The following is a 23833-nucleotide window of genomic DNA, read 5'->3' as shown; positions in this document are numbered from 1 at the left end:
AGAATAATTATTCGACGACACATATGATTTAAAGCCTAGATTAGACAGTTAAAAGTTTAGTAGAACCTAAGTGTTTTTGTATCTAGAAAGAATTGACTATTTATCTAGCTCATATCTAACATTCAAACTCATAAATGAAAACAAAAATTAAATGACAAGCGCAAGATGCAAAATTTAGCTAAGCCAAAAGAGCTAGAAAATCTATGAATGATGATGCCCTAGGGACCCTTGATGTCAACCCTCTAGGCGGCAGGTGGTGGGCATCGACCTTGCCTTCTGACGGGTCCTATCATCCGATGTCTTGTAATCCATGATCTCTTTGTTTGAGAACATCGTAACGAGAAGCGTTTTAAACGAGTTGGGCTTGAGCTTAACATATTAAGTGATTGGGAGGTAGCTGCTCCGGTGCTCCCCACGATATTCAAGAGTCATTAAGATCTAAATCTTAAGGGCAAACTCCTTATTCTTAACTTTTAATAGCTAGCAAGGAAAAAAAAAGAAGAAGAATAAGAAGATCCAAGCTCTTCCATTATTTCTTATTTAACACTATCAATATTGGAGAAATTCGTATATGGAAGCCACCGTGTCATGCAATAATTCGAAAAGGTGGAGGGGGCAGCCAAAGTTATTTTCAAACACAGGACAACAAAAATAAAAAAATAAAAAAATAATAAATTTGAGTAAATAAATATTAATATTAAATAAAAAAGTTATAATTAAAATGCTAGACGTAAAGAACTACTAACTACTCAAGATAATCATAAGTAAAAATAGTAATTCTATGCAACTAAAGAAGAGAGAAATATAAATGAGATTTATATGGTTCAGTAATTTATAAAATTTTAATTCACTAGTAAAGATTTAAGTATAATAAATGGTTTCAGAAATCTTTAATTTCGCTTAAATATAAGAAATAAGTGCTCTCTCAAAAGTATTTTTCTATTGCTGCAAAACCTTCTATTTTCTATTATCTATCCCAGTGCGTTGGAAGTACAAACTCACTTTAAATTCATCGCACTTTGTTCAAAACACTGATTGATGCATGGAACAACCAATGAAGTTTCCAGTTCATCTCATCTTTAATTCGTTTTATTCAGCATTGATCATCTCAACCAGATCTCCTTTTTTTTTCTTCTTTTTATTTTCCTATTTAGAAGAAAGTTCGAATATAAATTACTAAATTATCTAAGCAATAGAAATTGTTTAGAAAGATACAGCTCAACAAAGCTCTTTAGCTTATTCAAGATACACCAAGTAGTAATATCCATAGACCATTTTCTCTGAGTAACGTACTTTTTGGTGCAAGTTGGGCCTTTATTCGGTAGGTAGTTGGGGGTTGGAATGTCTGGTAAAAGTCCGACTTGAATGGACTGGACTTTAAGCTCAGTTTGACTCGCCTAAATATCAACCTAGTTTGGATTAGTTTGACTGCAGCTCAACTTACCCAATTAACTCTATTTTGTTAATTTACTAAGTCATTTAATACATTTAGAGAGAAGAATATCTATTAAGGCAGATTTACTTTTATCAAATTTTTTTTTTATATGAAACTAAAAACCTGAAATTCACCATAAAAAATAACAAAGATAGCTAAACATAACAATTACGGAAGAAGAGTTTAGAAATTTTTTAGACTGGTTCAGTAACTAAATATAAATATTTTAATTTTAATTTTTTTTATATCTAATTAAATTTATTTTAAAAAAATAAGACTAAAAGTTTTATGACTAGGTAATAGAATTAGGAGTCCACTTACATTCATATATATATGAATGATAGAAAAGACTAATAAAATTTGACTAGTACGCATAACTCAACTTGACCTACTAAAAGTCCACTTCTTTTAACAGTTGTACTAGCTCTGTGTTTTGGTTTGCGAACGCACAAAGAATTTCCTCATGGTTCCTGCTACTACCCTAATTGGGATGATGAAAGATGCGATGGTATGGATTGTAGCTGTCTCTGCTTCGGCTGTGATCACCAAGTTTATCGAGAAGGGCTTAGAGATAAAGTGGAATCAGGAGGAGGACGACGAAGTGGAGCAGGCGAGGAGGCTGGAGGCACTTCTCCTGGATATCGAACGAGCTCTTGGTGCTGCCAGTGAAAGAATTGAAGGCTTTTCTGACTATCTTTCCTTCTGCAATGAAATGAGGAGTCTAAGAGATGCGGTTCACGAGGCAGAGGACATCCTGGACCTTCACGAGTATGAACGCCTGGAGAAGCAAATGAAGGGCAAAAACAAGAACACGGTGCGTGTACCTTCTTCACATATTGATATCAATCGATTGATTGAAAGGTTGAAGAGCTTTAAAGACGGTGTTAGCTCATTCACTAGAGATCTGAATCCGGAATCTAGCCAAGGAATTGCATTTAGCCGAGAGACTAGCTCTTTGGAATCTGAATCGGCATTGTTTGGGCGGGAAAAGGAGATAAACCTTATATTTGAAATGATATTCTTAGAAAAATACCATCGTTTTGGTGTTCTTCCCATAGTAGGCATGGCAGGAGTTGGTAAAACGACCCTTGCCCGACACATCTTTAATCATGAACTTGTCAAGCAGGAGTTCCCGGTGAGGCTGTGGGTCTGTGCGTCTGGTACTTGTGATGTGATCAGGCTTACGGAGGAGATGATTAAGCCTGCAGATTCACTTGGATTTCGGTATCATTACAGTTTAAACCGCGCTCAAGATCTCCTTCAGAATGCGTTGAAAGAACAGAGGTTCTTGCTTGTACTTGATGATCTCTGCAAAGTGACTGAAGAATTTTGGGAGGAGCTCTGCAAACCCTTTCGAACAGCGGAAAGGAGGAGCATGGTGGTCGTGACAACTCAAATAAGCAGCATCGCAGCACGGGTTGGTACCATGGAGCCGGTGAAATTAGAGCCTTTGGATATGGAGGATTATTGGCCATTATTCAAGCATTATGCATTTGGTGATGTAAAGTCCAAGTCTGAAGAAGATGTTAGCAGAATATCTGAAACGTCTGAAGGTATGTCACCTTTGGAACAAGCAGGATTTATGATAGCTGAGAGGATGAATGGCTTACCCTTAGCCGCCAAAGCACTAGGACGTGCACTTAATCATAGGATGGAAGAAGATCACTGGAGAACAATATTGGGAAGTGAGTTGTGGATGTTCAAACCAGCAGATAATAGTATTTTGCCGGCCCTTTGGATGAGTTTTAATCATCTAGATGCTCATCTCAAAACGTGTTTTGCTTATTGCTCTATATTTCCTCGGGGTTATTGTTTTGATAAAGTCAAGTTAATCCAAATGTGGATGGCCCAAGGTCTTATCCATTCCAATGGCGGGAGGAGACTGGAGGATATTGGGAGCCAATACTTTGAAGATCTAATTGATAGATCTTTTTTCCAACCTGCTTCGGATAATAAGAGGTATATAATGCATAATTTGATAAGAGAATTGGCTCAAGCAGTTTCTTTGGGTGAGTCCTTCATATTTACAGACGACTCAGAAAGTATCCCATTAGGAGTTCGCCATCTAACTGTTATGTGTAGTAGTGATCTGACCAAGCTTATGCATTGTATGGAACCTGTTAAAAATTTGCGCACTCTCTTAGTTTTTGGTGAATATTCTTATGATTTTCTTAATGTCATATTGCATCACTTGAGAAGCATAAGAGTACTGGATGTGTCTGAAGCACTCATAGAAATTTTTTCAAGTAATATTGGTGATCTAGTACATCTGCGATACGTGGATCTATCCGGCAGCACAATTGTGGAACTTGAATCATTATGCAGGCTTTATCTTCTACAGACCTTAAATATTCGGTGTACTTTTACTTTTCGCTGGCCAACCGATCTGAGCAACTTGATTAGTTTGAGACATCTGTATGCGGATGTCGGCACGATTTCCCAGATACCTCAAATCGGAAAGCTTACAAACATGCAAGAACTAGAGGAGTTCTCTGCAGGGGGAAGTTCTGGTATAAACGCCTTGCAGAGTATGACAGAACTTCGAGGAAACCTGCATATTATGGACCTTCATCTTGTCAAGGATGATGAGGCCAGGAAGGAAATTTTAAAGGAATCAAAGCACCTGACTTCATTGCAGTTATCATGGGATTCTGGAGAGCAAAGCCGTCTGGATAAAAATGTTGTTGAGTGCTTCCAACCACATGACAATCTTAAAAATCTAAGGATCAATGGATATGGCGATGTCACCTCTCCATTATGGATGCTGGAAGAGAACAGTCTTTCTAATGTAAGATCTGTATATTTAAGTGATTGTAAACACTGGAAGATCCTCCCACCTCTGCACCTGCTGCCTAGGCTTGAGGTTCTCGAGATCAAAGGGATGCATTCAGTGATAAATATTACCAGTCAGCTGCACGGTCGTCATTCAGTTAGAGGATGGTTTCCAAGGTTGAAGAAGCTTGTGTTTGAAGATATGCCAAATTGGGAAGAGTGGGCTGGAGTAGACGATGGTAAGTTCTTACTATGTCTTTGTGAGCTTGAAGTTCGAAATTGCCCCAAATTAGAGAGATTTCCTCTCCTCCCTCCTGTAGAAAAAGTTACTATGGAAAATGTCGGGCTCATTGCTCTTCCAGAATTCTTTGTTGACAGTGAGTCCGAGGTCTCTTTGACGGGAAGCAGCTCATCATCAACCCTTTCTTCGATGTATATTGCACACTGTCCAAACTTGAGATCGCTGGGAGGAAGCTTGTACTCAGAGCAGCAGATCATCCGATTTGCTTTGAAGTTGACGATAACTGATTGTGAATCACTTGGCAGCAGCAGCAGCAGCAGCAGCAATGCAGCAGATTCACTGCCAAAAAAGCGAAAGAAGTCTGAAGGAGAGAAGAATATGTTGTTTTCTTACATCTGTGAACTGGAGATCAGAAATTGTCCCAACCTCAGTACACTGCCTCATCTCCCTCCTAATCTAACAACATTGACTATTGAAAATGTTGGGCTGAAGGCACTTCCAAAAATAACGGAAGGATTCAATGATAGTTATCAGAGGATAGCAGAAGGTGGCAGCAGCAGCAGTAGTTTTACGAGTTCATCATTGTCATACTCATCATCCCTTTCTATCTTGCGCATTAGTTCCTGCCTGATGTTAAGCTCCATAAGTACAGGGATAGAGATTTCACGACGGCACATGCTTAAACAGAAGCAATCTGCAGTGCAGAAGAGCCTGCCCTTTCCCCACTTATCCATACTAGAGATAAGAAATTGTCCCATGCTTACTATCCTGCCAGATATCCCTCTGACATTAACCAAATTGAGAATTGAAAATGTTGGGCTGGAAGAACTTCCAGAAATATGGGAGGACTTCAGTATTCAGACGGTAGCAGAAGGCAGCAGCAGTAATAGTGGCTCATCACAGGGATCACCATCATCTCTTTCAACTTTATATATTAGTTGCTGCACAAAGTTGAATTCCCTTGGTATCGGCTTCCTTCAACAACAACATCTTCTAAGGTCTCTTGAGCACTTGACAATCAGGAAATGTGAAAATCTTAAATCTGATCTAGACAGAGGGTTTAAGGCACTCAAAGCACTTCGAAAATTTACCTTGCATGACTGTCCAAAGTTGATGATCTATGGGTTCCCCACATCACTTAAGACACTTGAAATCGATGAGTATTTTGTTGTCCATGATGCTTGGCCTAATGAGGTTCCATTTCTCTTCTCAATTTCGGACTTAAAGATATCTGGCTGCTCACTTGTTGGTTCTGATGAAGAGTGCCATCTCAAATCATTAGACTGGTTAAGGTACTTAAGTGATCTCAAGAGTCTCTATGTAGAGAATACCTTGTTTCTCACATTTCGTCTATTCGGCAAGCTGACATCACTTGATACTCTAGAAATTGATGGCTGTTTGAATTTCTTTACTGACCTGGGCCAATTCTGGCGCTTCACTAAGCTCCGATACTTGAGCATTCGGAATTGTAAACAACTCCCATACCTCCCTGAGGATTTGAAATCTCTTCCCTCCCTGATGGAACTATGCATAGACAACTGCCCTTTGATCACTTTTCTGCCGCAGAACGGTCTTCCACGTTCACTCAAGGTATTGTCTATCTACAGATGTAATCCATCGTTGCAACAACGATGCCAGAACAAGACTGGTGAACTAGAAAACTCTGACTGGTGGAAGATCTCTCACATCCCTTGCATTTTCATAGAAGGGAAACACATAGAGTAAAGAGGTAAGAGACCTGCTGTTTCTTTTCATGCTACAAACATGATTTCATTCTTTTATTGTTAATATCTCTTCATGCTTCCAGAGTAATTTCTGTTATCCTATTCAAGTTAATATTCTCGTAGGTGTGCAACTTAAGCTCATAGTAGTATCTTAGAATAATTTCTTCATATAAATATAATTATCTTATAGAAGAGTATCGTAATTATACTGTTTTTTAAATAACGAAGGACAATTGTCTAGAGTACTATCTAAGTTGTGAAAGATCAGATTTCCTATTAAAGTGAGAGCTTTCCTTTGATTGGTGTACACTAATAAGATATTAACCAGGTATCATATGTTAAAACGGGATGGTCTATGGTGCTAATAATGTATTTTGTAACAAAGAGGAGTAGTTAACCGTGTCTTCCTCAGGTGTTCCGATCTCCCTCTCGCTCAAACACAAGTACCTGACTCGCTGCAGCTCAAACACCTGACTCGCTATCGCTCAAACACTTGACTCGCTCGGTCGAGTCCAATCTCCCTTCGCTCAAACACCTGCACTTGATCTTGTGATGGTTGAGGAGTTTCTTTCTCCGAAGGTGCGGGAAGCTGATGTATATCTTGGTTGGTTTGTTTGTTTGCTGGGTAAACAATTGTTGATTAGGGCCTTATTTTGCATTTGGCCAAGTCTGTAATACTCTAAAACAGGGGCTTTGGTTGCTTCTCTTGCACAAACAGGCCAAAGTTAATTAAGCTCCAAGAGTACCATATTTGATTTGTGAACTAAGTAATCTTTCAGTAGAGATGAACCACGTAAATTGTTGTTGCCTTTTTCTGTTTGATGAATACCTATTAATCCTTGAAGGTTAAAGAAGGAAGGTCATAAGAAAAATTGTCATTATCCATAGAATGCATGTGTGTTGAGCTCTCTGAGATAATTCAGTTTGGATAAAATAATTGCAATATGTTATTAATATTTGAACCTTGTAATGGGATGATGCATACATAAGAAGCATTTGAAAGTCGTATTGGTTGTATGCGATATATCAGACCTTGTGATTGCAGTCAATAGACTGGAATTTCATGTAGTCGATATATAGGTCTGAGAAGTGGGTAGGAACATATCGGACCCAAACTAATTGTGGCTGCACCAGGATCCGATAAACCAATAAGGTTCAATCTCGTCACCGTTGGTGAAGACACCGTCACCCTTTTCCACAGCAATATCAGGGATTGGGCGGTGATGCGATTCCGCTCATCTAAGTTTTGTGTCTCTCTGCCCTTTCCATCACGTTCTGGAATCGGGAAGCATCACTGCGAAATTACAAAGATTTCATCATTGATCGATCTCTCGCTATATTATCTCTACGCATCTCGTTAATCTCACTCAGAGGAATCGATCCAAGGTATCCTTTTCATAAAGTCGATCCAATGTTAACACTATTTCGTTTTTTGAGTTCTATTCTTGTAAGCTCGCAGTTGTTTTTTCTTCAGTTGTTTATTTCGTTTTTTTTTTCAATTTCGTATTTGTAGAGGTGTTAATTTCTATGCATTTTTTTTTTAATAAAAATGGATGATTTTTTGTTATATTTGGTTTTGATTAGGTTTGTGTCTTGATTCATGGGCGGCATGGTCGATGTTAATGTTTTGGTGATTTAAGTTCTGATTACAATGGGATTTTTTTATATATATATTTGTAATTTGAGAAGTGGGTCGTTTTCTGATTTGAGTTTGTGATAAGAATGTACTCAGTATAGTGGATGAAATTTGTTCGATTTGAGGTTCGAATGTACTCAGCGGGATTGAGCATTGAAGCATCGTTTCTTTCACTTCTTATAGATGTCGGAACAATTGTTGTGATCGAGCAATCAGATCACTCTTTTTAGCTCTGAATCCGGAGAATCTGAAGAAACCTGCGGATATAGTGAAATTGGATATTTGGATGTGATACTTGAGATAAGGCAATATTTGATCCTTGATATGTTCTGCAAAGTATGTCTTCTGATGGAATTAGACTAAAATTTAACTGCCTTTTTGTTTACTCATGAATAAAGTGACAAATATTCTTCTTTTATAATTAAAGAAAATGTAGGCTGAAGCTATAAGGAATAATATGGATTTTAGTGGTATTCTCTTCTTCTCACACAAGCGTATTTCACTATTTTTTTGCTTCCTTTATGTTTGACATTTCAGATTAGGATGGATTTCGTTTCACCCGAGAGAAGTATGGAAGAGTCGTCGTACAAAGAGCCTGGGGCTTTATTTGCAGGAGAATTAGACCTTAACTTGCTTGAGAACAAGGATTACCAGGGAGAAGAAACTTCCCGACATGAAAATGATGTCGTGGATGGAAACATGCTAGTTGAGTCAAATCTGGAGTCCCCGGTTGCTTCAGATGGAACGCAATTTTCTGTCATGAAACATGATTCGCTAAGTCCAACATCACCTTCAAAGAAAGATGAAAACACATGCTTTTTAATTAAGTCAAATATGCAAAATGACGATGCGGAAGGAAGAATTTCAGAACATAATATTGAGGCCATGGGTTCAATGTCTGAGGATTATGACACCCATAGTAGAAAACAAGAAGCTGATGATGCAGCTCTCTCTGGAGAACTGCTTGATAGCAGTGATAATACGACATTAAACATCCAAGGTGAACCTAGAAGTTCTAGTTCACATTTTGTAGAACCTACATTATTAGTTGATGATAGTAATTGCTGTTCTGACATTATTGATAATGGTGATCATGATCACAAAGGTGCAAAACCACCTTCTTTGGATGTGACAGAGAATAAAAGTCTTATGAAAGCATTAGGAACTCCTCAAGCTGAAGAGGCTGACTCTGACAATGAGGAAATGAATGATGGGAGCTTTGGTCATCATGATGAGATGAAGGAAGATAATTACCCCTTGGAGAAGGTTCCTTCTGGTAGTGGAGGGATGGAAATAGAGAGTTCTGATCCGCATTCTTATCTGCAAGCCCAAAATGGCTCGCCCTCACCAGAGAGACAGTTAATATTTTCTGCTGAAAGGTCTCCTAAGGTCCAGGATAGTACACCATCACCTGAGAGGCAATTATCTGTTCTTGTTGAAAGGTCTCCACGAACCAAACTTTCTGAAAAGGAAGTGCCTTCCTCCCCTACTGATAGCGAAGGTAAAGCTCGTTCTCAAACCCCCGTAGAGAAGCATTCACATTCTCCTGAAAAACATAGTGTTGGTCGCAAGAGAGCTTCCTCACGTGAACGTTCTTCTCCACCTGTAAGACGGAAATCTCCTCCTGGTAATGCAAAACATCGAGATTCGCGTCATAGAGATGATTCCCCTAGACATTTATCTCCGTCGCCCAGAAGGCAGGAGTCCCCAAGGAAGAGGATTGATGATTCCCCTAGACGTTTATCTGCATCACCTAGAAGGCGGGAGTCCCCAAGGAGGAGGATCAGGCCAGCATCAAGATCACCCCTGAGGAAGGACTCTTCCAGATATGGAAGAGACCAACGCGCTAGATCTCGATCAAGGTCTCCCTATGCAAGGGATCATTACCGAAGATCATCACCAAGGTGATTTTCTTTCCCTTTATACTGTTTGGTTTAAGTTGGATTAACTTCTTGAACATTGAGCTCTTAACCAATCTCCTAACTCTGGTATATTTACCAATAGGGAAAGCTAGATAAATTTCTTTGTTCCCCAGGATATATCTCGACATTCTTATCACTAGCGACATTTAGGAAGTATTTTTCTTCTCTCATGTTTGTTATGCAGTTGGGCATGAATGAACTTGTGTGAAATTATTGTTTTACTAATTTAATATATACATTGTGGAAATGATAAGAATCTGTACCTTCTGATTTTTCTAGTATATGACCTTGGAAGGCTCATTAATTGTCTGACCTTTCATTAGTCTATCTATCCCTTTAAAATTGCAAAACACCTTGTTCTGTTTTGGTAGGAGAAGGAACTCACCAAGGCGTAGATCTCCTCCACCAAGCTACTCTCGTCGACGCTCTCCAAGAAGACCTTGGTCACCACCTGCCAACCGTAACACTGGAGTAGGTAGGCCTGGAAAAAATTTGTTTGTTGCAGGTTTTAGCTATGTCACCACTGAGCGAGATTTGGAGAGGAAATTCTCTAGGTTTGGACGTGTAACAGATGTTCGCATAGTACGGGATAAAAGGTAATTGTGCTCTTTTTATATTATTTGAAGCAGTCTGTTACTATTTGTCTTTGTTCTCTCTGTGGAGCATGTGAACCAGAACTCCATGAATTCTTATATCCTCTTATCTTTTTTAATGTACCTGCCTTAATCAATTTTAATTTCAGTAGCAGATATTCTAATACATGAATGCTTCTGGTTTTAGAGTAGTTGCTTCCATTTTTTACCACAAAAAGAAACAGAATGCAGTCTGTTCCCATGCGATATACTTTTATTGCGACACACACAAAAAATCACTTGCTTCCCTTTCTTGGATTGTGGTTTGAACCTAGCTTTGATAATGTTTGAACTGACCCCCTTGTCTTCCCATTTATACTCAGGATGAAATCTTGCATAAAAATTACCTAAACAGGAGATGCAGTTCTTGGAATATTTTGTCATGCTAAGAGACTGAAATTAGAATGCTTATCCAAAATCATTCATAACTATTTAGGTTTTAAAGCAGTACCTGAGTATGTGCTTATATTTCATCTTTGAAGTAGGCTTATCATGCTTTTGAAGTTGTTTCCTCAGATTGATTCATTTTTATTAATGGTATCTTTTTCCTAAACATGTGCTCTTGGACGACGACTTCCATTGCTGAAATGCTAACTGTTCTGGTTGCAGATCGGGAGACTCTCGTGGTTTTGGATTTCTATCATTGGAGAGGGATGAAGATGCTGATGCAGCAATACGTGCTCTTGATCAGACTGAGTGGAACGGAAGGATTGTCCTTGTAGAGAAATCAAAGACGTCTGCGCGCTGAACTTCTACCTTGGAACTAAACTTACTCAGAGAGAGAACTTCTAATTTTCGAAGCTTTTGTTATACCAAATTTTCCTTCAACCATAGTGATTAGTATAATATACAGCAAGTATTACTTAAATCCAGAAGCTTAATGTTGTACTAAGGATTGTTATTTTTTAGCTTTGCATTAAGCTAATCACAATGTTTTTACATGAAATATCAGAGAATTTAAGTAACTGCATATGACACTTATCAGTATTATAGTAGTCCTTTATATTTCAATATGAAGGGCACATTTGAGTGACAGCTCTCATGAACTCCTCTTTCAGGGTTCAGCAGCAGTTAGAAACTGAAGTTATTATACCTTTTATTTCTGGAACCTCTACATGAGCCGTACATTACAAACGCATCAAATACTGTTATTGGAGTTACCATACACCGTGCCACTCAAGTACTATTCCTGATGCTTTCGATTCTAGCCTGGATTAGCCTGCAGAATCTATGGGTGAAGATATCCCTTCATGATACATGATTTTCTAACTTTAAGATTCACTGAATACTTTTGTAGATAATTTGAACCCTGGTTGATGAATCCCATGCAATTCTGAGACACATATAGAAACCCTTAATGTTGAGTGTCAATATGATTGATTAGAAGGCGGCTCTCCTATCTGGTCATGGTTATCTCTGTACGTCTTATTCAATGGTTATCTTTAGTTATGAGTATCTAGTTTGATCATTTTGTTGTCTTGCAGCAGCAGAAAAGGCATAATCTTACTGCTTTCTCAAGATTCCAATATGTTGACAGATGGTGGTAATTGTTCTTCTATATGTATCCCGTGCCGTAATGTTCATTTGGGCTGTAAACAATGAATGTGTTCATGATGTGTTGAGTTGGTATCACATTGTGATATCTAGAACAACTTCATGAAGGTCATTTTGCATCAGGTAATACATGTGTACCTCTAGAAATCTAAATCCATACCATATGTTCCTTTTGCATAGAGTTAGAATCAGCTCATCTGAATATGATGTATTTATTGCATACTTCTGTGTGCTAGTGTAGTGATGATCAAATACCCTCAAAAAACAACTCAAACTTGAAATCACGATGCTACGGACAACAGTAGCAAGACTGGAAAGGAACAGAATGTCATCGATAATCCAGTCGATTTGCAGATATTTAGTATTGCAGCAGAGTAGCAATAGGATTATTATGGGGTTTAGCTATTAGCTGACAAAATGACCATCTAAACTGTACCAGTTTGTTTGCCATTCTCTATTACTTGCATCCATCGGAAGATCTTATCAAGATAATATATACGAGAAGCAATTAATTGTGACAGTTAGTAGTAGCTTAGTTGCTCAATCTCGTTAATTCTTAAAAGAACTGCCATCCAAAGATGATCTCTTGTTTGTAATTAATTATGGTGGTGATCAGTTCATACAAGTTTATATTGGATCCCTCAACGAATTCTTAAACATATTGCCTACAAATAGGACAAGAGTCATGCCCCACCAACCATCTATCAATACAGATGACATGAAAGAAGTGCCCACAAATTGGCATTCTTCTTGCTCTCTCCTTCTCCTTGAAGTCCTGCAAAGAGATAAAGAGTTAAGGCCTTCTACTTTTCATTGTTTTCCGATGCTAACATGATGTATTCATAATTTACTTCATGTCAGATGATCATGTAAAGACGTACATATATATATTAATAACAAGACTTGATGGCATACCTGCAAGCAAACAGCGCATGAGATCATCTTCCCACATGAATCTGCAACCTCATTTAAGGTGATATCAAACTCCGGCAATTTCCGGATAATCTCCGGCAGCAAACCCTCAACCCGAGAAGTGTCGAAAATATCGGAGCTCTCTCTATCACTAGCTTCTGTTGTAGTAGTAGTAGTCTGAGACGGATTTTAATTCTCTTATCAGAAGCTGTGACATCGAGAATATATGTATATACATATATACACCAACAAGATATTAATTGAATGCATGCAACTTTCAACTACTTACTTGCCATTGATACGCCTTGAGCATGGCAGGGCTTACCCACTCCCGGAATATTTTTCCATTTACAAGGCTGTCAAAGATGGCCACCTGCATTTTATTCATTACAAGGAAGAAAGAATTAATTATCCTGTACCTTTTGTAGTTGGTAGATGAACAGCATTTAAGTCTCCCAGCATCTTCTTTATATAATTGCATCACTTTCTTTTTCTCACTACTGTGAGACTACAAAAGTTGGGGAACAATATACATAGAACAAATATAAAGATTATATATATTTTGCCTCTCCATGTTTACGCATAAACATCATTTCACTTTTGTATAATTGTTTGTATCAAATAACCTGATAAAAATTATGAGAGATCGAACCATTTAATTATCTAATAAAAATTCTCTCTCTACTCAAACAAAATAGAAAGACCTCTCTCCTCCTCATTTATCCCAACAAGAGTAGATAAGTTTTCTTTTGAAAAAAAAGGAGTAGAGAAAGATCTCTTTAATTCTTTCTTTTCCTTTCCTATATATTCTCATCTATAGAAAATTAGAAATGCGTTGACCCATATTGTAAACTGGGCAGATGTAGACAATTAAGATATGGATTAACTCGGAAATTACCATTTAGGATTAGATCAGAGTGAGAAAAACTAATTTCGCCAGTCATCTTACCAGGACAGTAAACATCATATGGATCAACGAAACATTTGAAGAATCGACGTGGACAAGGTCGTTTATTTCCCAGGCACAGTTATTGTATGAAAAGTTAAAGAACAATAGTCCTAACCAGATGCAATAACACTTGCCATGAAGTAAGAATAGAAAGAAACCGAAAGCAAACAAACCAAACAAATTGTGCAAGAAGAAAAAGGTGATGCTGCTTTGAATGAGCATAAAATAATTTAACTTACTTTGGATAACAATTCTCCTTGAAGGTAGGACTCCAGGACCTCGACGCCGACGAGTGCACCGGCGAATATTCCGATACCGGCTCCTCGGAGAAGCCCGGTCTCTGTAGTCTGCCCTTGAAGAGCACCTGATATTAACCCTATAATTGCTCCACCTGCATTTAATTAATTAGCTCATATATTATTATCAAACACCTGTACCTAAAGTTCACCATATTGGAAATTTTAGAAGAAGAAGAAGAAGAAGAAGAAGAGAGAGATGTTACATAAGGAAAAGATGCAAGTGAGGCATGCAAAGGTTACTTTCCTCAAAACTCTCATGCAAAGTGGAGAAGCAAGAGCAGGAGGCTCACAAAAACTGGTCTCCATGTAGAATGCTCTTACTCTCTACTATGAACACTCTACCTCAAAACAGGAAGAAGAACAGTAGAACACTTTAACAATGTGGAAAGGCTTATATAGAGAAGAGTGTGGTGCAAAGCAATTCACACGTAAAAGATTGTACTCTACCATTGCATAGGGAACAGTAGCATTTAATAAGAGTTGAGGATTACCCAGCTCTGACTGCAGGAATTTCATTCGACCAATTTCTTTATATCTTTTAGGGATTTTTATAAATCTCACCCTATATTTTAATTATTTTATAATTCATACTCTTTCTTTGAAAATTTTATAAAGCGACTCCTCATTTTTCCTATAATGTTTATTTAACACCTTGAGTTAACTTAACCTAACTATAATCAAACTGAATAATATCAGAAAGAGAATATTCTGTTATAATCCACTATGTAATTTATAACATTCCTAATTTTATTCATAACTTAACATCCATATTTGTTGCTTTTTCTCAAACAACGGAGAACATCATCTAAATATTAAGCCAATTTTAGAGCTTTCAAACTCCAAGCTATAGAGATCTTATAGCTCCATAAACACCAAACCGATTTTATTACTTGCAACCTCAAAGATGGGGAGGGAGACGAAGAAAATTTAGAAAAAAATAGAGAAAAAAAGGTAAAATTGGGGGAAGCTTATAAGGCTTGTATATGGTAGTGATTTGGGGGGATTTTTGTGGGTCGTGAGTTTTGATATAATTTTGTGAGATAAGATTTAGTTATATATAAAAGAATTTAAATTTTGTGGGGTTATAATTTAGTTTGGGAAGAAGGATTTTGTAGGAATTTTGGTTAGGTGAGGAACTTTTAAGGGTATTTTAGTAATATTTGAATTAGAGTCATATAAGCTATATAACATGATTAATGTCAGTTAGCTAAAGTAACGTTATAGTATTAAATGAATATTATATAAAAAATGAGGAGTTAAGTTATAAAATTTTGAAAGACGGAATGTGAATCATAAAATAGAAAAAATATAATGTGTGATTTGTAAAAATACCTATGTTTTAATTTCAACCCATCACTGCTTTATTGAAGGAGTGAATGAACTTTGGAATCCCAAACCCCACAGATATCAAAGCAGTGGGCTGGTTTTTGACGTTGGAATGCAATTTGCCATGCATTATGCATACAACCCTTCATCATGTGGCCCCATGCATGTTTGATCATAATAAGTAGCAAATTAAATGGCATTAGCAATCTGAGATACTACTTATACTCTTATTAGTGCAAGCCCAACTATCCCCCCATCCACTTTGGAAGCAAATGGCATGCAGCTAAAGCAAAGAGAATAGTATCTCTATATGTGACAGGTCCACGGCTTAGGTAATACGGATAATAAAAAAAATAGATCACTACTGTGCTCAAGTTGGTTGCCACATCCAAGTTGGGTAATTAAGGAGTACTAAATAAATAATTGGTACAAGTACGGCATTAATTATGTGGTTATCATGGTGCAATCAAAGAGAAAGTTAGCATTGCAGGCTTCCTAATCGGATAGGATAGAGGGCAGTTGGGCTTGCACATAATAGGAGTTACAAACTAGTTCTAATCGGAGGAGTTTAATAGTTAATCGGATGTAGATATAGCTAGTGATATTAATATTTTACTCTAGTGAAACTAAAATGATTATGGACTTTGCAACCATAGACAAATTAAGACACACTAACTGTTCCCTTTGTGATTGGTACAACTATAAAACAACTTATATTAATATCACTGGTCGTGTTTCCGGACTCGGTCCCGATATTTGGGGTTCGGGCCCGTTTAGCCCAAAGTCAATTTTGGGCTAAACGGGCCTGGGCCTGGGCCTGGGCTTACCCTATGCATATCGGTTAGAAGAAATTGTTTTTTTAATTTTTGGTATATATATCCTTCTAAAATCCCTTATTTCATTTGTTCCATTCCTTTCAGTTAAACATATTATGTATTTTTATTCGCTAAATACTAAGATTTTAGTTTATAACAGTAAAAAAGTTATCTGAAGGGCATCGACTCAAATAAGGGGTATTTTTTTTTCCTTTTCTTTTCCTATCAACAACTTGACACTATGTGCAGAGATAAATGGTTCATAACTATCCTTAAACTTGTTGTGGAGCTAATAGAAATCACAAGAAATTGATAGGAAGCTTCCTAGTCTCTTAGCCGCCATGAAGATTCTTATCTTTTATCTCTGCACATATAAATTCTACAGAATCTGAAGAATATTTCTTTAAGGAGACATGGTGACTTCGTCACTATTATTGCAAGAAAAAAGCAGTGAAAGCATGCATGCATGCATCTTAGAATCATTACTAAGGTGGGCTATGATTTCATGAATCATTTTATTCGATTATTACTTCGCGTGAGACATTCCTTGGCATTCGCATAATTCTTATTTTTTCCATTACCTTCAGTATGAATAAATGTAGCCTCTGTTTCTGACAGAGATTCTTAAGAAAGAATCTTTTTTTTTTCTCTCTCTCTAATCTTTATCTGAAATCACTGATGGAGCCATAAGTCATAGCCGTGAGCATGAAATCTTCTTCCAGAAAGTATGAAATAAACTCCTTTGTGCCAATGGATCTCATGACAGTTGAGACTTGAGAGTCATATAATTCAGAAGGCGGCAAAGTTTTAATTGTCTCATTCTGAGGATGGCTCCGAAACACAAAATGGTACTCAAATAGCTCCAGGCTTTCCTCCAATTGAATGTTTTCTATGGGCAGCAAAGGGGTAGGCAGAGTCAATACTCCAATCCTTGGTCGACACAAAGTCCCATCAAGCAAAACATGACAGCAGACAAGATTATATGAGGCTAAGATTGTGTCAATCTCAGAGCATAAGGCCTTGTCGGCTCATGACAGCGTGTGGAAACAAAGATATCTTCTTCTTATCTCGTATGGATCCTACCTTGTTTTGCTGACATGGGCGATTGTAACAGAGAAACACCTCACAACTGCACCAATTAATAGTCTGTCAAAGTGAGGTGTTATTATTAGAGACTAGACAAACCTGAAAGCCATCCTGCCATCATTCAAAAGCCAAGAAGTTTTTTCTTTTTAAAAAAAAAAAAGAAGAGAAGGCAATGGGTAGATTACCTTAGCATGTAGTAAAACACAAAGTGGACCACAACAGCATATATATATATATATATATATATCATCATCATCACTTTTTGCAAAAGATAAAAAGAGTCATGCATACATAAAGTGGCACTACAAATGGTCCAAAGTATACCAGTGGGGTAGTTACTCCAAAGAGGTCTTATCTCATCTCCCAAGGACTAGTTCTTGGGAGAAGCCACTCCAATCATAGGATCATTAGCTTTCAGCAACTTGGAGTTAGGGTTTGTGCTCGATGGTCATCCTCTCATGGCACAATTGCTACTTTCGAGGGGGACCCCATGACCATGATCCCAAGAAATGTACAATTGGCCGACCATGCATGTGATGGGGCCATGCCATGGGGGAGGGGGTGTGACATTTTTATAACAGAGTGAGAGTCATATGTGGTAATGTACCATCCTTTTGTTCGTGACAACGTTGGAAAATTACAAAGCTTTTAAGTAAGCGTGAGTTGGATTATTTTCACTCATGAAACTTTATATTTGTCATGAATTGGGGGATTTTGAACGGTGTTCCTAGAAACTAGACAATATAGGTACTATATATCCATGGGAGTGGACCATGGCAAGTGGTGGAGCTATCACGACTGACATGCCATTCCACTAGTCATCTACATTCTCTCTCTGTGAGCATGGGTTAGTGATGCATGTCTCATGCTTCCTCTATTCTTCACTTCGGTTCCCAGAAAGGTACAAGGATTTCTTGTGAGGACTTCAAAGTTGGAACAGGTCTTGCAATTTACGAGGCTTTCTTGTGATCCTACAAGTGTGATAGCAATTAGATGTGGGAAATATTTATCTAGTAAGCATCCTAAATTTGCGATTCCTAGTCCAGTAGCCCATGTTTCCATAATGCAAAAAGAAAAGGTTTCCTGGTGAAAGACATGCAAGACCTTTGTGTAGGTCTATCGTTCTTTCTTCTAATTCTCTTTTGGTCATTGGGAATATGGGGGAAAAAACACTACTGTGCAAGTTGAAGCTAATGGATTCAAAGGTCCTTTTCTAGACAACAAGATGGTTTAATTCACCTCCGTAAAGCTTAGTCATGATCACCTAATGAAGAAGCTTATAAAGGATGGTTTATTTTGACGGAGAGAGTCCCGATTCACTCCATGATGTTAGAATTTTACAACATTTTTAACTTCTTTTGATTGGCAATAAGGTCACTTTCTTCCTCTCCAGTGGAATGAATGGAAAAAAGAACCTTAGAATTTCGTCTCTCCTCCCTCTCCCCTACTAAGCTATCACGTTGAGATATAGCCAAATGATTCAATAAAAATTATTAATTTCTCTCTTCTAATCGAACGGTTGAGATTAAATAATACAAAATAAAATTAATTAGAAGTACCAGCCATATTAACAAAAAGTATAGTTCACTTTTTTAAATTGTAAGGGTAAATTAGTCATATTTTATTTCTCTCTTAGCTATCCATTTTTTTTATAAAATATAAAATTAATAATAAATTGGTAGAAGTCGATACTCCTATTATTATAGAAACAGTTATAAGAATAAGCAATAAGAAAATACTTAAATTATAATTTTTTTATCGATTAATTTAGTCATATATGTAAAATATCTTATATTTCTCTTAATTTATCTAAGGATGAAAATTATTTTTAATAACTAACTGGTTAGTATGGAATCATTGCTCTGAGATGTAATGATTCCATACTAACAGAGCTCCCTCTCTTTTGTAGGGATTTCATTCTTTGCCTCTCCTCCTCTTCATAACTTTGTTCATAGGAGTGGGTTCTAGATTTTGGTGCCTTTCCCATAAGTAGTCGACGAGTTTAGGTTTTTTGTGCCCATCGAAGCTTGTCCCTTTTTTACTTCACTCTTAGCCTTATTTTCGCGCTTGTCGCTCATTTTATTTTATTTTAAATTATCCCTTTACATATTTTTGTATGTAGTGATTACAAGTGTTCATAAAGATATCTTCATTGTAGCTGCCTTTTGACATTTGTGGAGCCGTGCATAAATGTGTCTTTTGTTAACCAATTTATTTTAGTAGAGTTAGTAGGTATTTTTTCTCATGATTAAGGTGGTCATAAGTTCGACTCTAACTCTAAATAATATTGTGAAAAAATTATTTGACGGTTTGGTGGCTTAGGTCGATTCGGTTGATGGCTCAAAAATGCAGTTAGCTTTGAGGAACAACTTGAAGCAGGTCTCAGTGGCGTTTGGTCTAGAGCAATTATTTGGCGACGCATATGGTTTGAAGCCTAGACTAAGTAGCTAAAAGCTTGGTGGAACCTAAATGTCTCTGTATTTATAGAGGATTGACCATTTATCCTGCTCATATCTATCCTTCAGACTCATGAATAATATAAAAAAAATCTTTTGTTATACCCTTATGTTTCATTCGGTTTGTTACAATATGTTGATTTTGTTGTGCTGTAGTTGTTTTCAAAATTATGAAGCATGTAGTTGCCCAATCTCGTATGTCTATAAGCTTTTTTCTCTTTGAGAAAAAAAAAAGTAGAACGAATGAGTGCTTCTAGGTTAATAGATGTAGAAAACAACCTATGTGGAGAATATTCGATATCTATCATTTGATCATCGAATCTCTATCATATACATACATTAGTGAGTGAACAATTAGGATATGCTCAACCAACCAAACTTTTTTACACAATTGACTATTAATTAGATGAAAGAAAAAAAGGAGAAAAAAAGGTTCCATGGGTGCGGTGTCCTCTAAACCCTAGAACGTACATCATCTAGAAAGCAGGTTGGGAGAATCAGCTGCAAGACTCATTTGACTAGTAAAAAGGATGTATGATTGTGTCGCCAATGTGGAGCCCAACAACACATGAGTTCGTGACTTCATTCATGTAAAGTGGTAAGTCCATCAATAAAAGTAAAGAGGTTGAAAGAGGAAAAAAAAGGTAGGAGAGACCTAACTAAGAGGCCCATTGCACCAATAAAGTCAGGCATGCCAAGTGCGTGAATGCTAGTGGTCTCGGCCTCCAAACAAAGATTAGGAGAAGCTCAGTAGTGATAAATAATAAGTTCCCTACCCACTTAGTAGTGCCAAAACCCTCAATCAGGTCCCTTTCCTAAAAAAGGTAAAATGACCCCCACCCCTCCCTCCTCCTGTGTCACCCTTGCGGGGGCCCCACACTCTTCGCCACCTACAATAATTGATACTAGAGAACCATTCGACTTCTCTCTCTCTCTTAAAAAGAACGAGACTTGGATACGTCTCTTAGAAGAGGGTTTAACTTGGTTGCATGAACCTTATAACTCGTATCTCTATCTCATCTCCAACTCATTCCAACTTGATCGAGCTATATATATATATATATATATATATATATATATATACACGTGTGATTTGCCCTCACGTTTCTTGCATATCGACTGATTCAAAAAATATATAAATATTAAAGATTAGGCTTCCAAAAATCCAGCTAATGAAAACCAAGAATTCTTCTTCTTCTTTTTTTTTCTTTTTTTTTGGGGGGGGAGGGAGGGAGGAAGAGAGAAGGAAGGGGGGATCAAGATTTGGGATTTGACAACAATGGATTAGAAGAATTAATAAGTTTTCAACCGAAGAAGCCGGTCTGGCTCCAGACCGCGTCCCGGACCCGGCTCATGTCCCGCCCCTTCAGCGTCCTCCCCACACCCTCGAACACCGACGTCGCCACCGCCCTCGCGCTCGCACGTGCCAAGTACTCGTGCGGCGGGACCCACTCCTTCTCCCCCTCCTCTATCTCCTCCTCCGCCACCGGCTCCGAGTTCGCGAACCGGCTCCACTCGGGCACGCGCACCGGGGCGGAGGTCGCCACTTGGCGCATCGGCGAGGGCCGCCGGGCGGTCGGCTCAGCCTCGAAGGCCAACGACAAGCCGCCGACCTGGCGGTCCTGGAGGGGGGACCACCTCCGGGTGGAGAGGGCCGGCTCGGCTCGCCAGGCCGGATCGGTCCGCCGCGGCTCGACCGTCGACCAAACGTCCTCTTCGCCCAGCTCGGAGAGATCAGGGCCGCGCACGTGGCCATAGCCGTAGCCGTAGCCGTAGGTCGTGCCGAGGAGCCGATCGGCGCTGTGCCTGCGCGGCTTCGCCATCGGATCAGGGTCGGAAGCTAAGCAAGAAGGCCCGATCACACGCAAACCTTGCCCTACGAGAAATCACAAGGGCTAGTGGGAGAGGCCTCCCCATTTATAGTGCGCTTGCGAATCTGCGTTTCATTTCGCTTCAATTTTGGGGTCGCATTTGGTGAGCCGTGACGCCAGCGGGACCCTCAAGGAAAGGCTCCCATCGGGATCCAAAGGAAAGGAGTGGGCCCACGTCCCACGTGATTACGTGGCGCCGAGAGATCCCATTGGCCGCCGGTCCTCGCCGTCATCCCCTCGCCGTTTCTAGCTGTCTCTGCCTGACGCGTGACGTACGGATGGCCAGTTCCGAAGAAAAGGAGAGCCATGTCATATTTGTCACGGAGGTTGGGTTACTATTATTATTCATACCCCCCCCCCACACCCCCTAATCCCCAGCCAGCACATACCGCAATACTAAAATTCTCATCCCTAATTCAAATTTTAGTTATAAATCGAACCTGAGTTTGATCAAATCCAAGTCGGACTGTGACCGGTTTGAATTAGGTTAAGATTGATGGGCTTCTTCTCTTTACTGCCTACTTTTTTTAAGTGTAAACGTACACTTTATTTGTGTGCATACACTTGTTAATGCCAACTGGGTAATGGTATTTAGTGCTGCTGGAAAGAAAGAGAAAGAGAAAGAGAGAGAGAGAGAGAAAGAGAGAGCAGCACAATGAACGGCTTAGAATAGAAAAGGGCCCACCTGGGACTCCCAAGTCCAGACTCACTTAACCATGTCTTTCTATGGGGGCTAAAACAAAACTCCCATCGCTATCACATTCTATCCCACATCTCCCTCCTTCCTTCTTTTTTTTTTTCTTTTTCTTTTTTAATTAAATGAATGGGTCCACTCTCGTTGGGGGCACCATCCTAACTAGCAAACCTTATAATAAAAACAATCCCATATTCTTCTAACAAAATCATAGATGCAATGTTTAGAGTAATAACTTCCTCCTCTCCTCCTCAATTATTTCAACCCCTTCCTTGGAATAAGTCGGCGGTAGGATGACATAGAGCTAAAACTCTATCTAGATACCACCGCTCAAAATAGACTACTATCATGTACTGATATTATATGTAATACAAACAACCAAAGAAACCATGGTAAGTAGCGCTAAACTCATATTATATATCCATGCATAAAATATAATTTCCGTGCGCCTCGTGAAATGGACTCTTTTTTATAAATTAAAAAAATATATATATATATATTTTATTTTAAATTAGAAGCACTTTAGTATCATTCTCGTGAAATGCTTATTAATTTAATTGTGACATCTGATCTATATATATTTATAAACAACTCGTGATAGGAGTCGACAGTTACATAAGTTTGGTGACCAGGAGGGCTCACTGTAACTAGGTCAATAGTTTAGGTGACTAGGACGGCATATAACTATAAGAAGAGTTGGTCGCGGGCCCCATGTCCCAGTAACGGTTAACTCGTTCGCAGGTCCATTTTGACATAATTGAGCCACTACCGGGCCCCGCTCCCCACACCATGGAGGGAAGAGGGAATGGTGAGGGGGGGGGGTGGACCCCACCACTGCCTTCCGGGCCCACGGGGGAAAGGGGGACCCAGTTTTGGGAGCTTAGTAGAATCTCCTCACGAGGTGGGGCCCAAAAGAAGGTACAAGGAGGAGATGAGATGGGCTGGCTGGTTCTGGAATCAGAATCTCAGCTGCTATTGGGCTCCATTCCCTTGTCAAGAGGATTAGTTTAATCCACCACAAAGAGTAATGCTATGCTTCTACCGACAGAACAAGATGATGTGGCGTTTATCATACCCATTGATATCGATAACGATGGTTATGAAATAGAGAAAGAAAGTATAGATGTGGAGAATATTTATAAAGTGTTTGTGAGCATAGTATTACTTACACCTGTGTCCTTAATTAGTGGCACTACTAGGAGCTGTCTCCTTTGATTGGGGTATTAAATAAAGACGACCGACGTGGAACTTGGAGGTCTTGGAATCGTTCTGATTGGTACTGGCCATGTGGGGCTGTGGGACTTATCACCTTTGATTGGACACATGGGGGATTTGGGGATTAGATTACTGGGGTTAACTTCGTAGTACAATGCTCCAGGCTTTGTAATACTAACTAATGTTCTATTAATTGTTAGGGTTTTGATGTTCTAGAAAGAGGGAGAGAGAAATTAGCCCTAGCGAAGCCTTGCTTCGGTTTGGGCTAAGATTAGGCCCAGGCCCAGTCCAGGT

General features: G+C 38.7%; 4 protein-coding genes across 11 annotated transcripts; 2 read left to right on the top strand and 2 right to left on the bottom strand.

Moving 5' to 3' along the window:
- The first annotated feature begins 1871 nt into the window (after positions 1-1871).
- Positions 1872-6970, top strand: LOC140784638 (putative disease resistance protein RGA3). The gene is made up of 2 exons (XM_073132136.1): positions 1872-6177; positions 6585-6970. Exon 1 carries the CDS (start codon positions 1899-1901, stop codon positions 6171-6173), a length of 4275 nt encoding a protein of 1424 aa, XP_072988237.1. The 5' UTR covers positions 1872-1898; the 3' UTR covers positions 6174-6177; positions 6585-6970.
- Positions 6971-7353: 383 nt separating this feature from the next.
- On the top strand, positions 7354-11332 carry LOC140784912 (uncharacterized). Of its 8 annotated transcripts, none has more exons than XM_073132523.1 (6): positions 7381-7558; positions 7992-8113; positions 8346-8808; positions 8914-9712; positions 10102-10326; positions 10972-11332. In XM_073132523.1, exons 3-6 carry the CDS (start codon positions 8352-8354, stop codon positions 11108-11110), a joined length of 1620 nt encoding a protein of 539 aa, XP_072988624.1. In that variant the 5' UTR covers positions 7381-7558; positions 7992-8113; positions 8346-8351; the 3' UTR covers positions 11111-11332. The 8 variants fall into 8 exon arrangements, with proteins under 8 accessions (XP_072988626.1, XP_072988623.1, XP_072988620.1 ...); XM_073132521.1 differs by having other exon boundaries at positions 7410-7558; positions 7992-8144; XM_073132525.1 differs by lacking the exon at positions 7992-8113 and having other exon boundaries at positions 7354-7558; positions 8944-9712.
- Positions 11333-12482: 1150 nt separating this feature from the next.
- Positions 12483-14467, bottom strand: LOC140784563 (NEP1-interacting protein 1-like). Its single transcript, XM_073132048.1, has 5 exons — positions 14280-14467; positions 14017-14168; positions 13118-13201; positions 12832-13005; positions 12483-12691 (listed from the first exon to the last, which is right to left on the bottom strand). Exons 1-5 carry the CDS (start codon positions 14380-14382, stop codon positions 12569-12571), a joined length of 636 nt encoding a protein of 211 aa, XP_072988149.1. The 5' UTR covers positions 14383-14467; the 3' UTR covers positions 12483-12568.
- A 6028-nt stretch (positions 14468-20495) lies between these two features.
- LOC140783423 (protein S40-6) lies at positions 20496-21925 on the bottom strand. The gene has a single exon (XM_073130314.1). The coding sequence runs from the start codon at positions 21580-21582 to the stop codon at positions 21064-21066; it is 519 nt and encodes a 172-aa protein (XP_072986415.1). The 5' UTR covers positions 21583-21925; the 3' UTR covers positions 20496-21063.
- Positions 21926-23833: the final 1908 nt, after the last annotated feature.

The sequence above is a fragment of the Typha latifolia genome, chromosome 3 (assembly GCF_019914945.1).
Source record: "Typha latifolia isolate L0001 chromosome 3, TyphaL0001v2, whole genome shotgun sequence".
In the NCBI taxonomy this organism is placed as follows: domain Eukaryota; kingdom Viridiplantae; phylum Streptophyta; class Magnoliopsida; order Poales; family Typhaceae; genus Typha; species Typha latifolia.
This window is presented reverse-complemented; position numbering and strand designations above follow the sequence as displayed.

Coding starts and splice junctions, on each gene's coding strand:
- LOC140784638 (XM_073132136.1), top strand. CDS start 1,899: ATGGTTCCTGCTACTACCCTAATTGGGATGATGAAAGATGCGATGGTA.
- LOC140784912 (XM_073132518.1), top strand. Junction 9,713..10,101: donor TACCGAAGATCATCACCAAG/GTGATTTTCTTT, acceptor CTGTTTTGGTAG/GAGAAGGAACTCACCAAGGC. Junction 10,327..10,971: donor CGCATAGTACGGGATAAAAG/GTAATTGTGCTC, acceptor TTCTGGTTGCAG/ATCGGGAGACTCTCGTGGTT.
- LOC140784563 (XM_073132048.1), bottom strand. CDS start 14,382: ATGGAGACCAGTTTTTGTGAGCCTCCTGCTCTTGCTTCTCCACTTTGC. Junction 14,169..14,279: donor CACTTGCATCTTTTCCTTAT/GTAACATCTCTC, acceptor AATTAAATGCAG/GTGGAGCAATTATAGGGTTA. Junction 12,692..12,831: donor CATGCGCTGTTTGCTTGCAG/GTATGCCATCAA, acceptor ATCTCTTTGCAG/GACTTCAAGGAGAAGGAGAG.
- LOC140783423 (XM_073130314.1), bottom strand. CDS start 21,582: ATGGCGAAGCCGCGCAGGCACAGCGCCGATCGGCTCCTCGGCACGACC.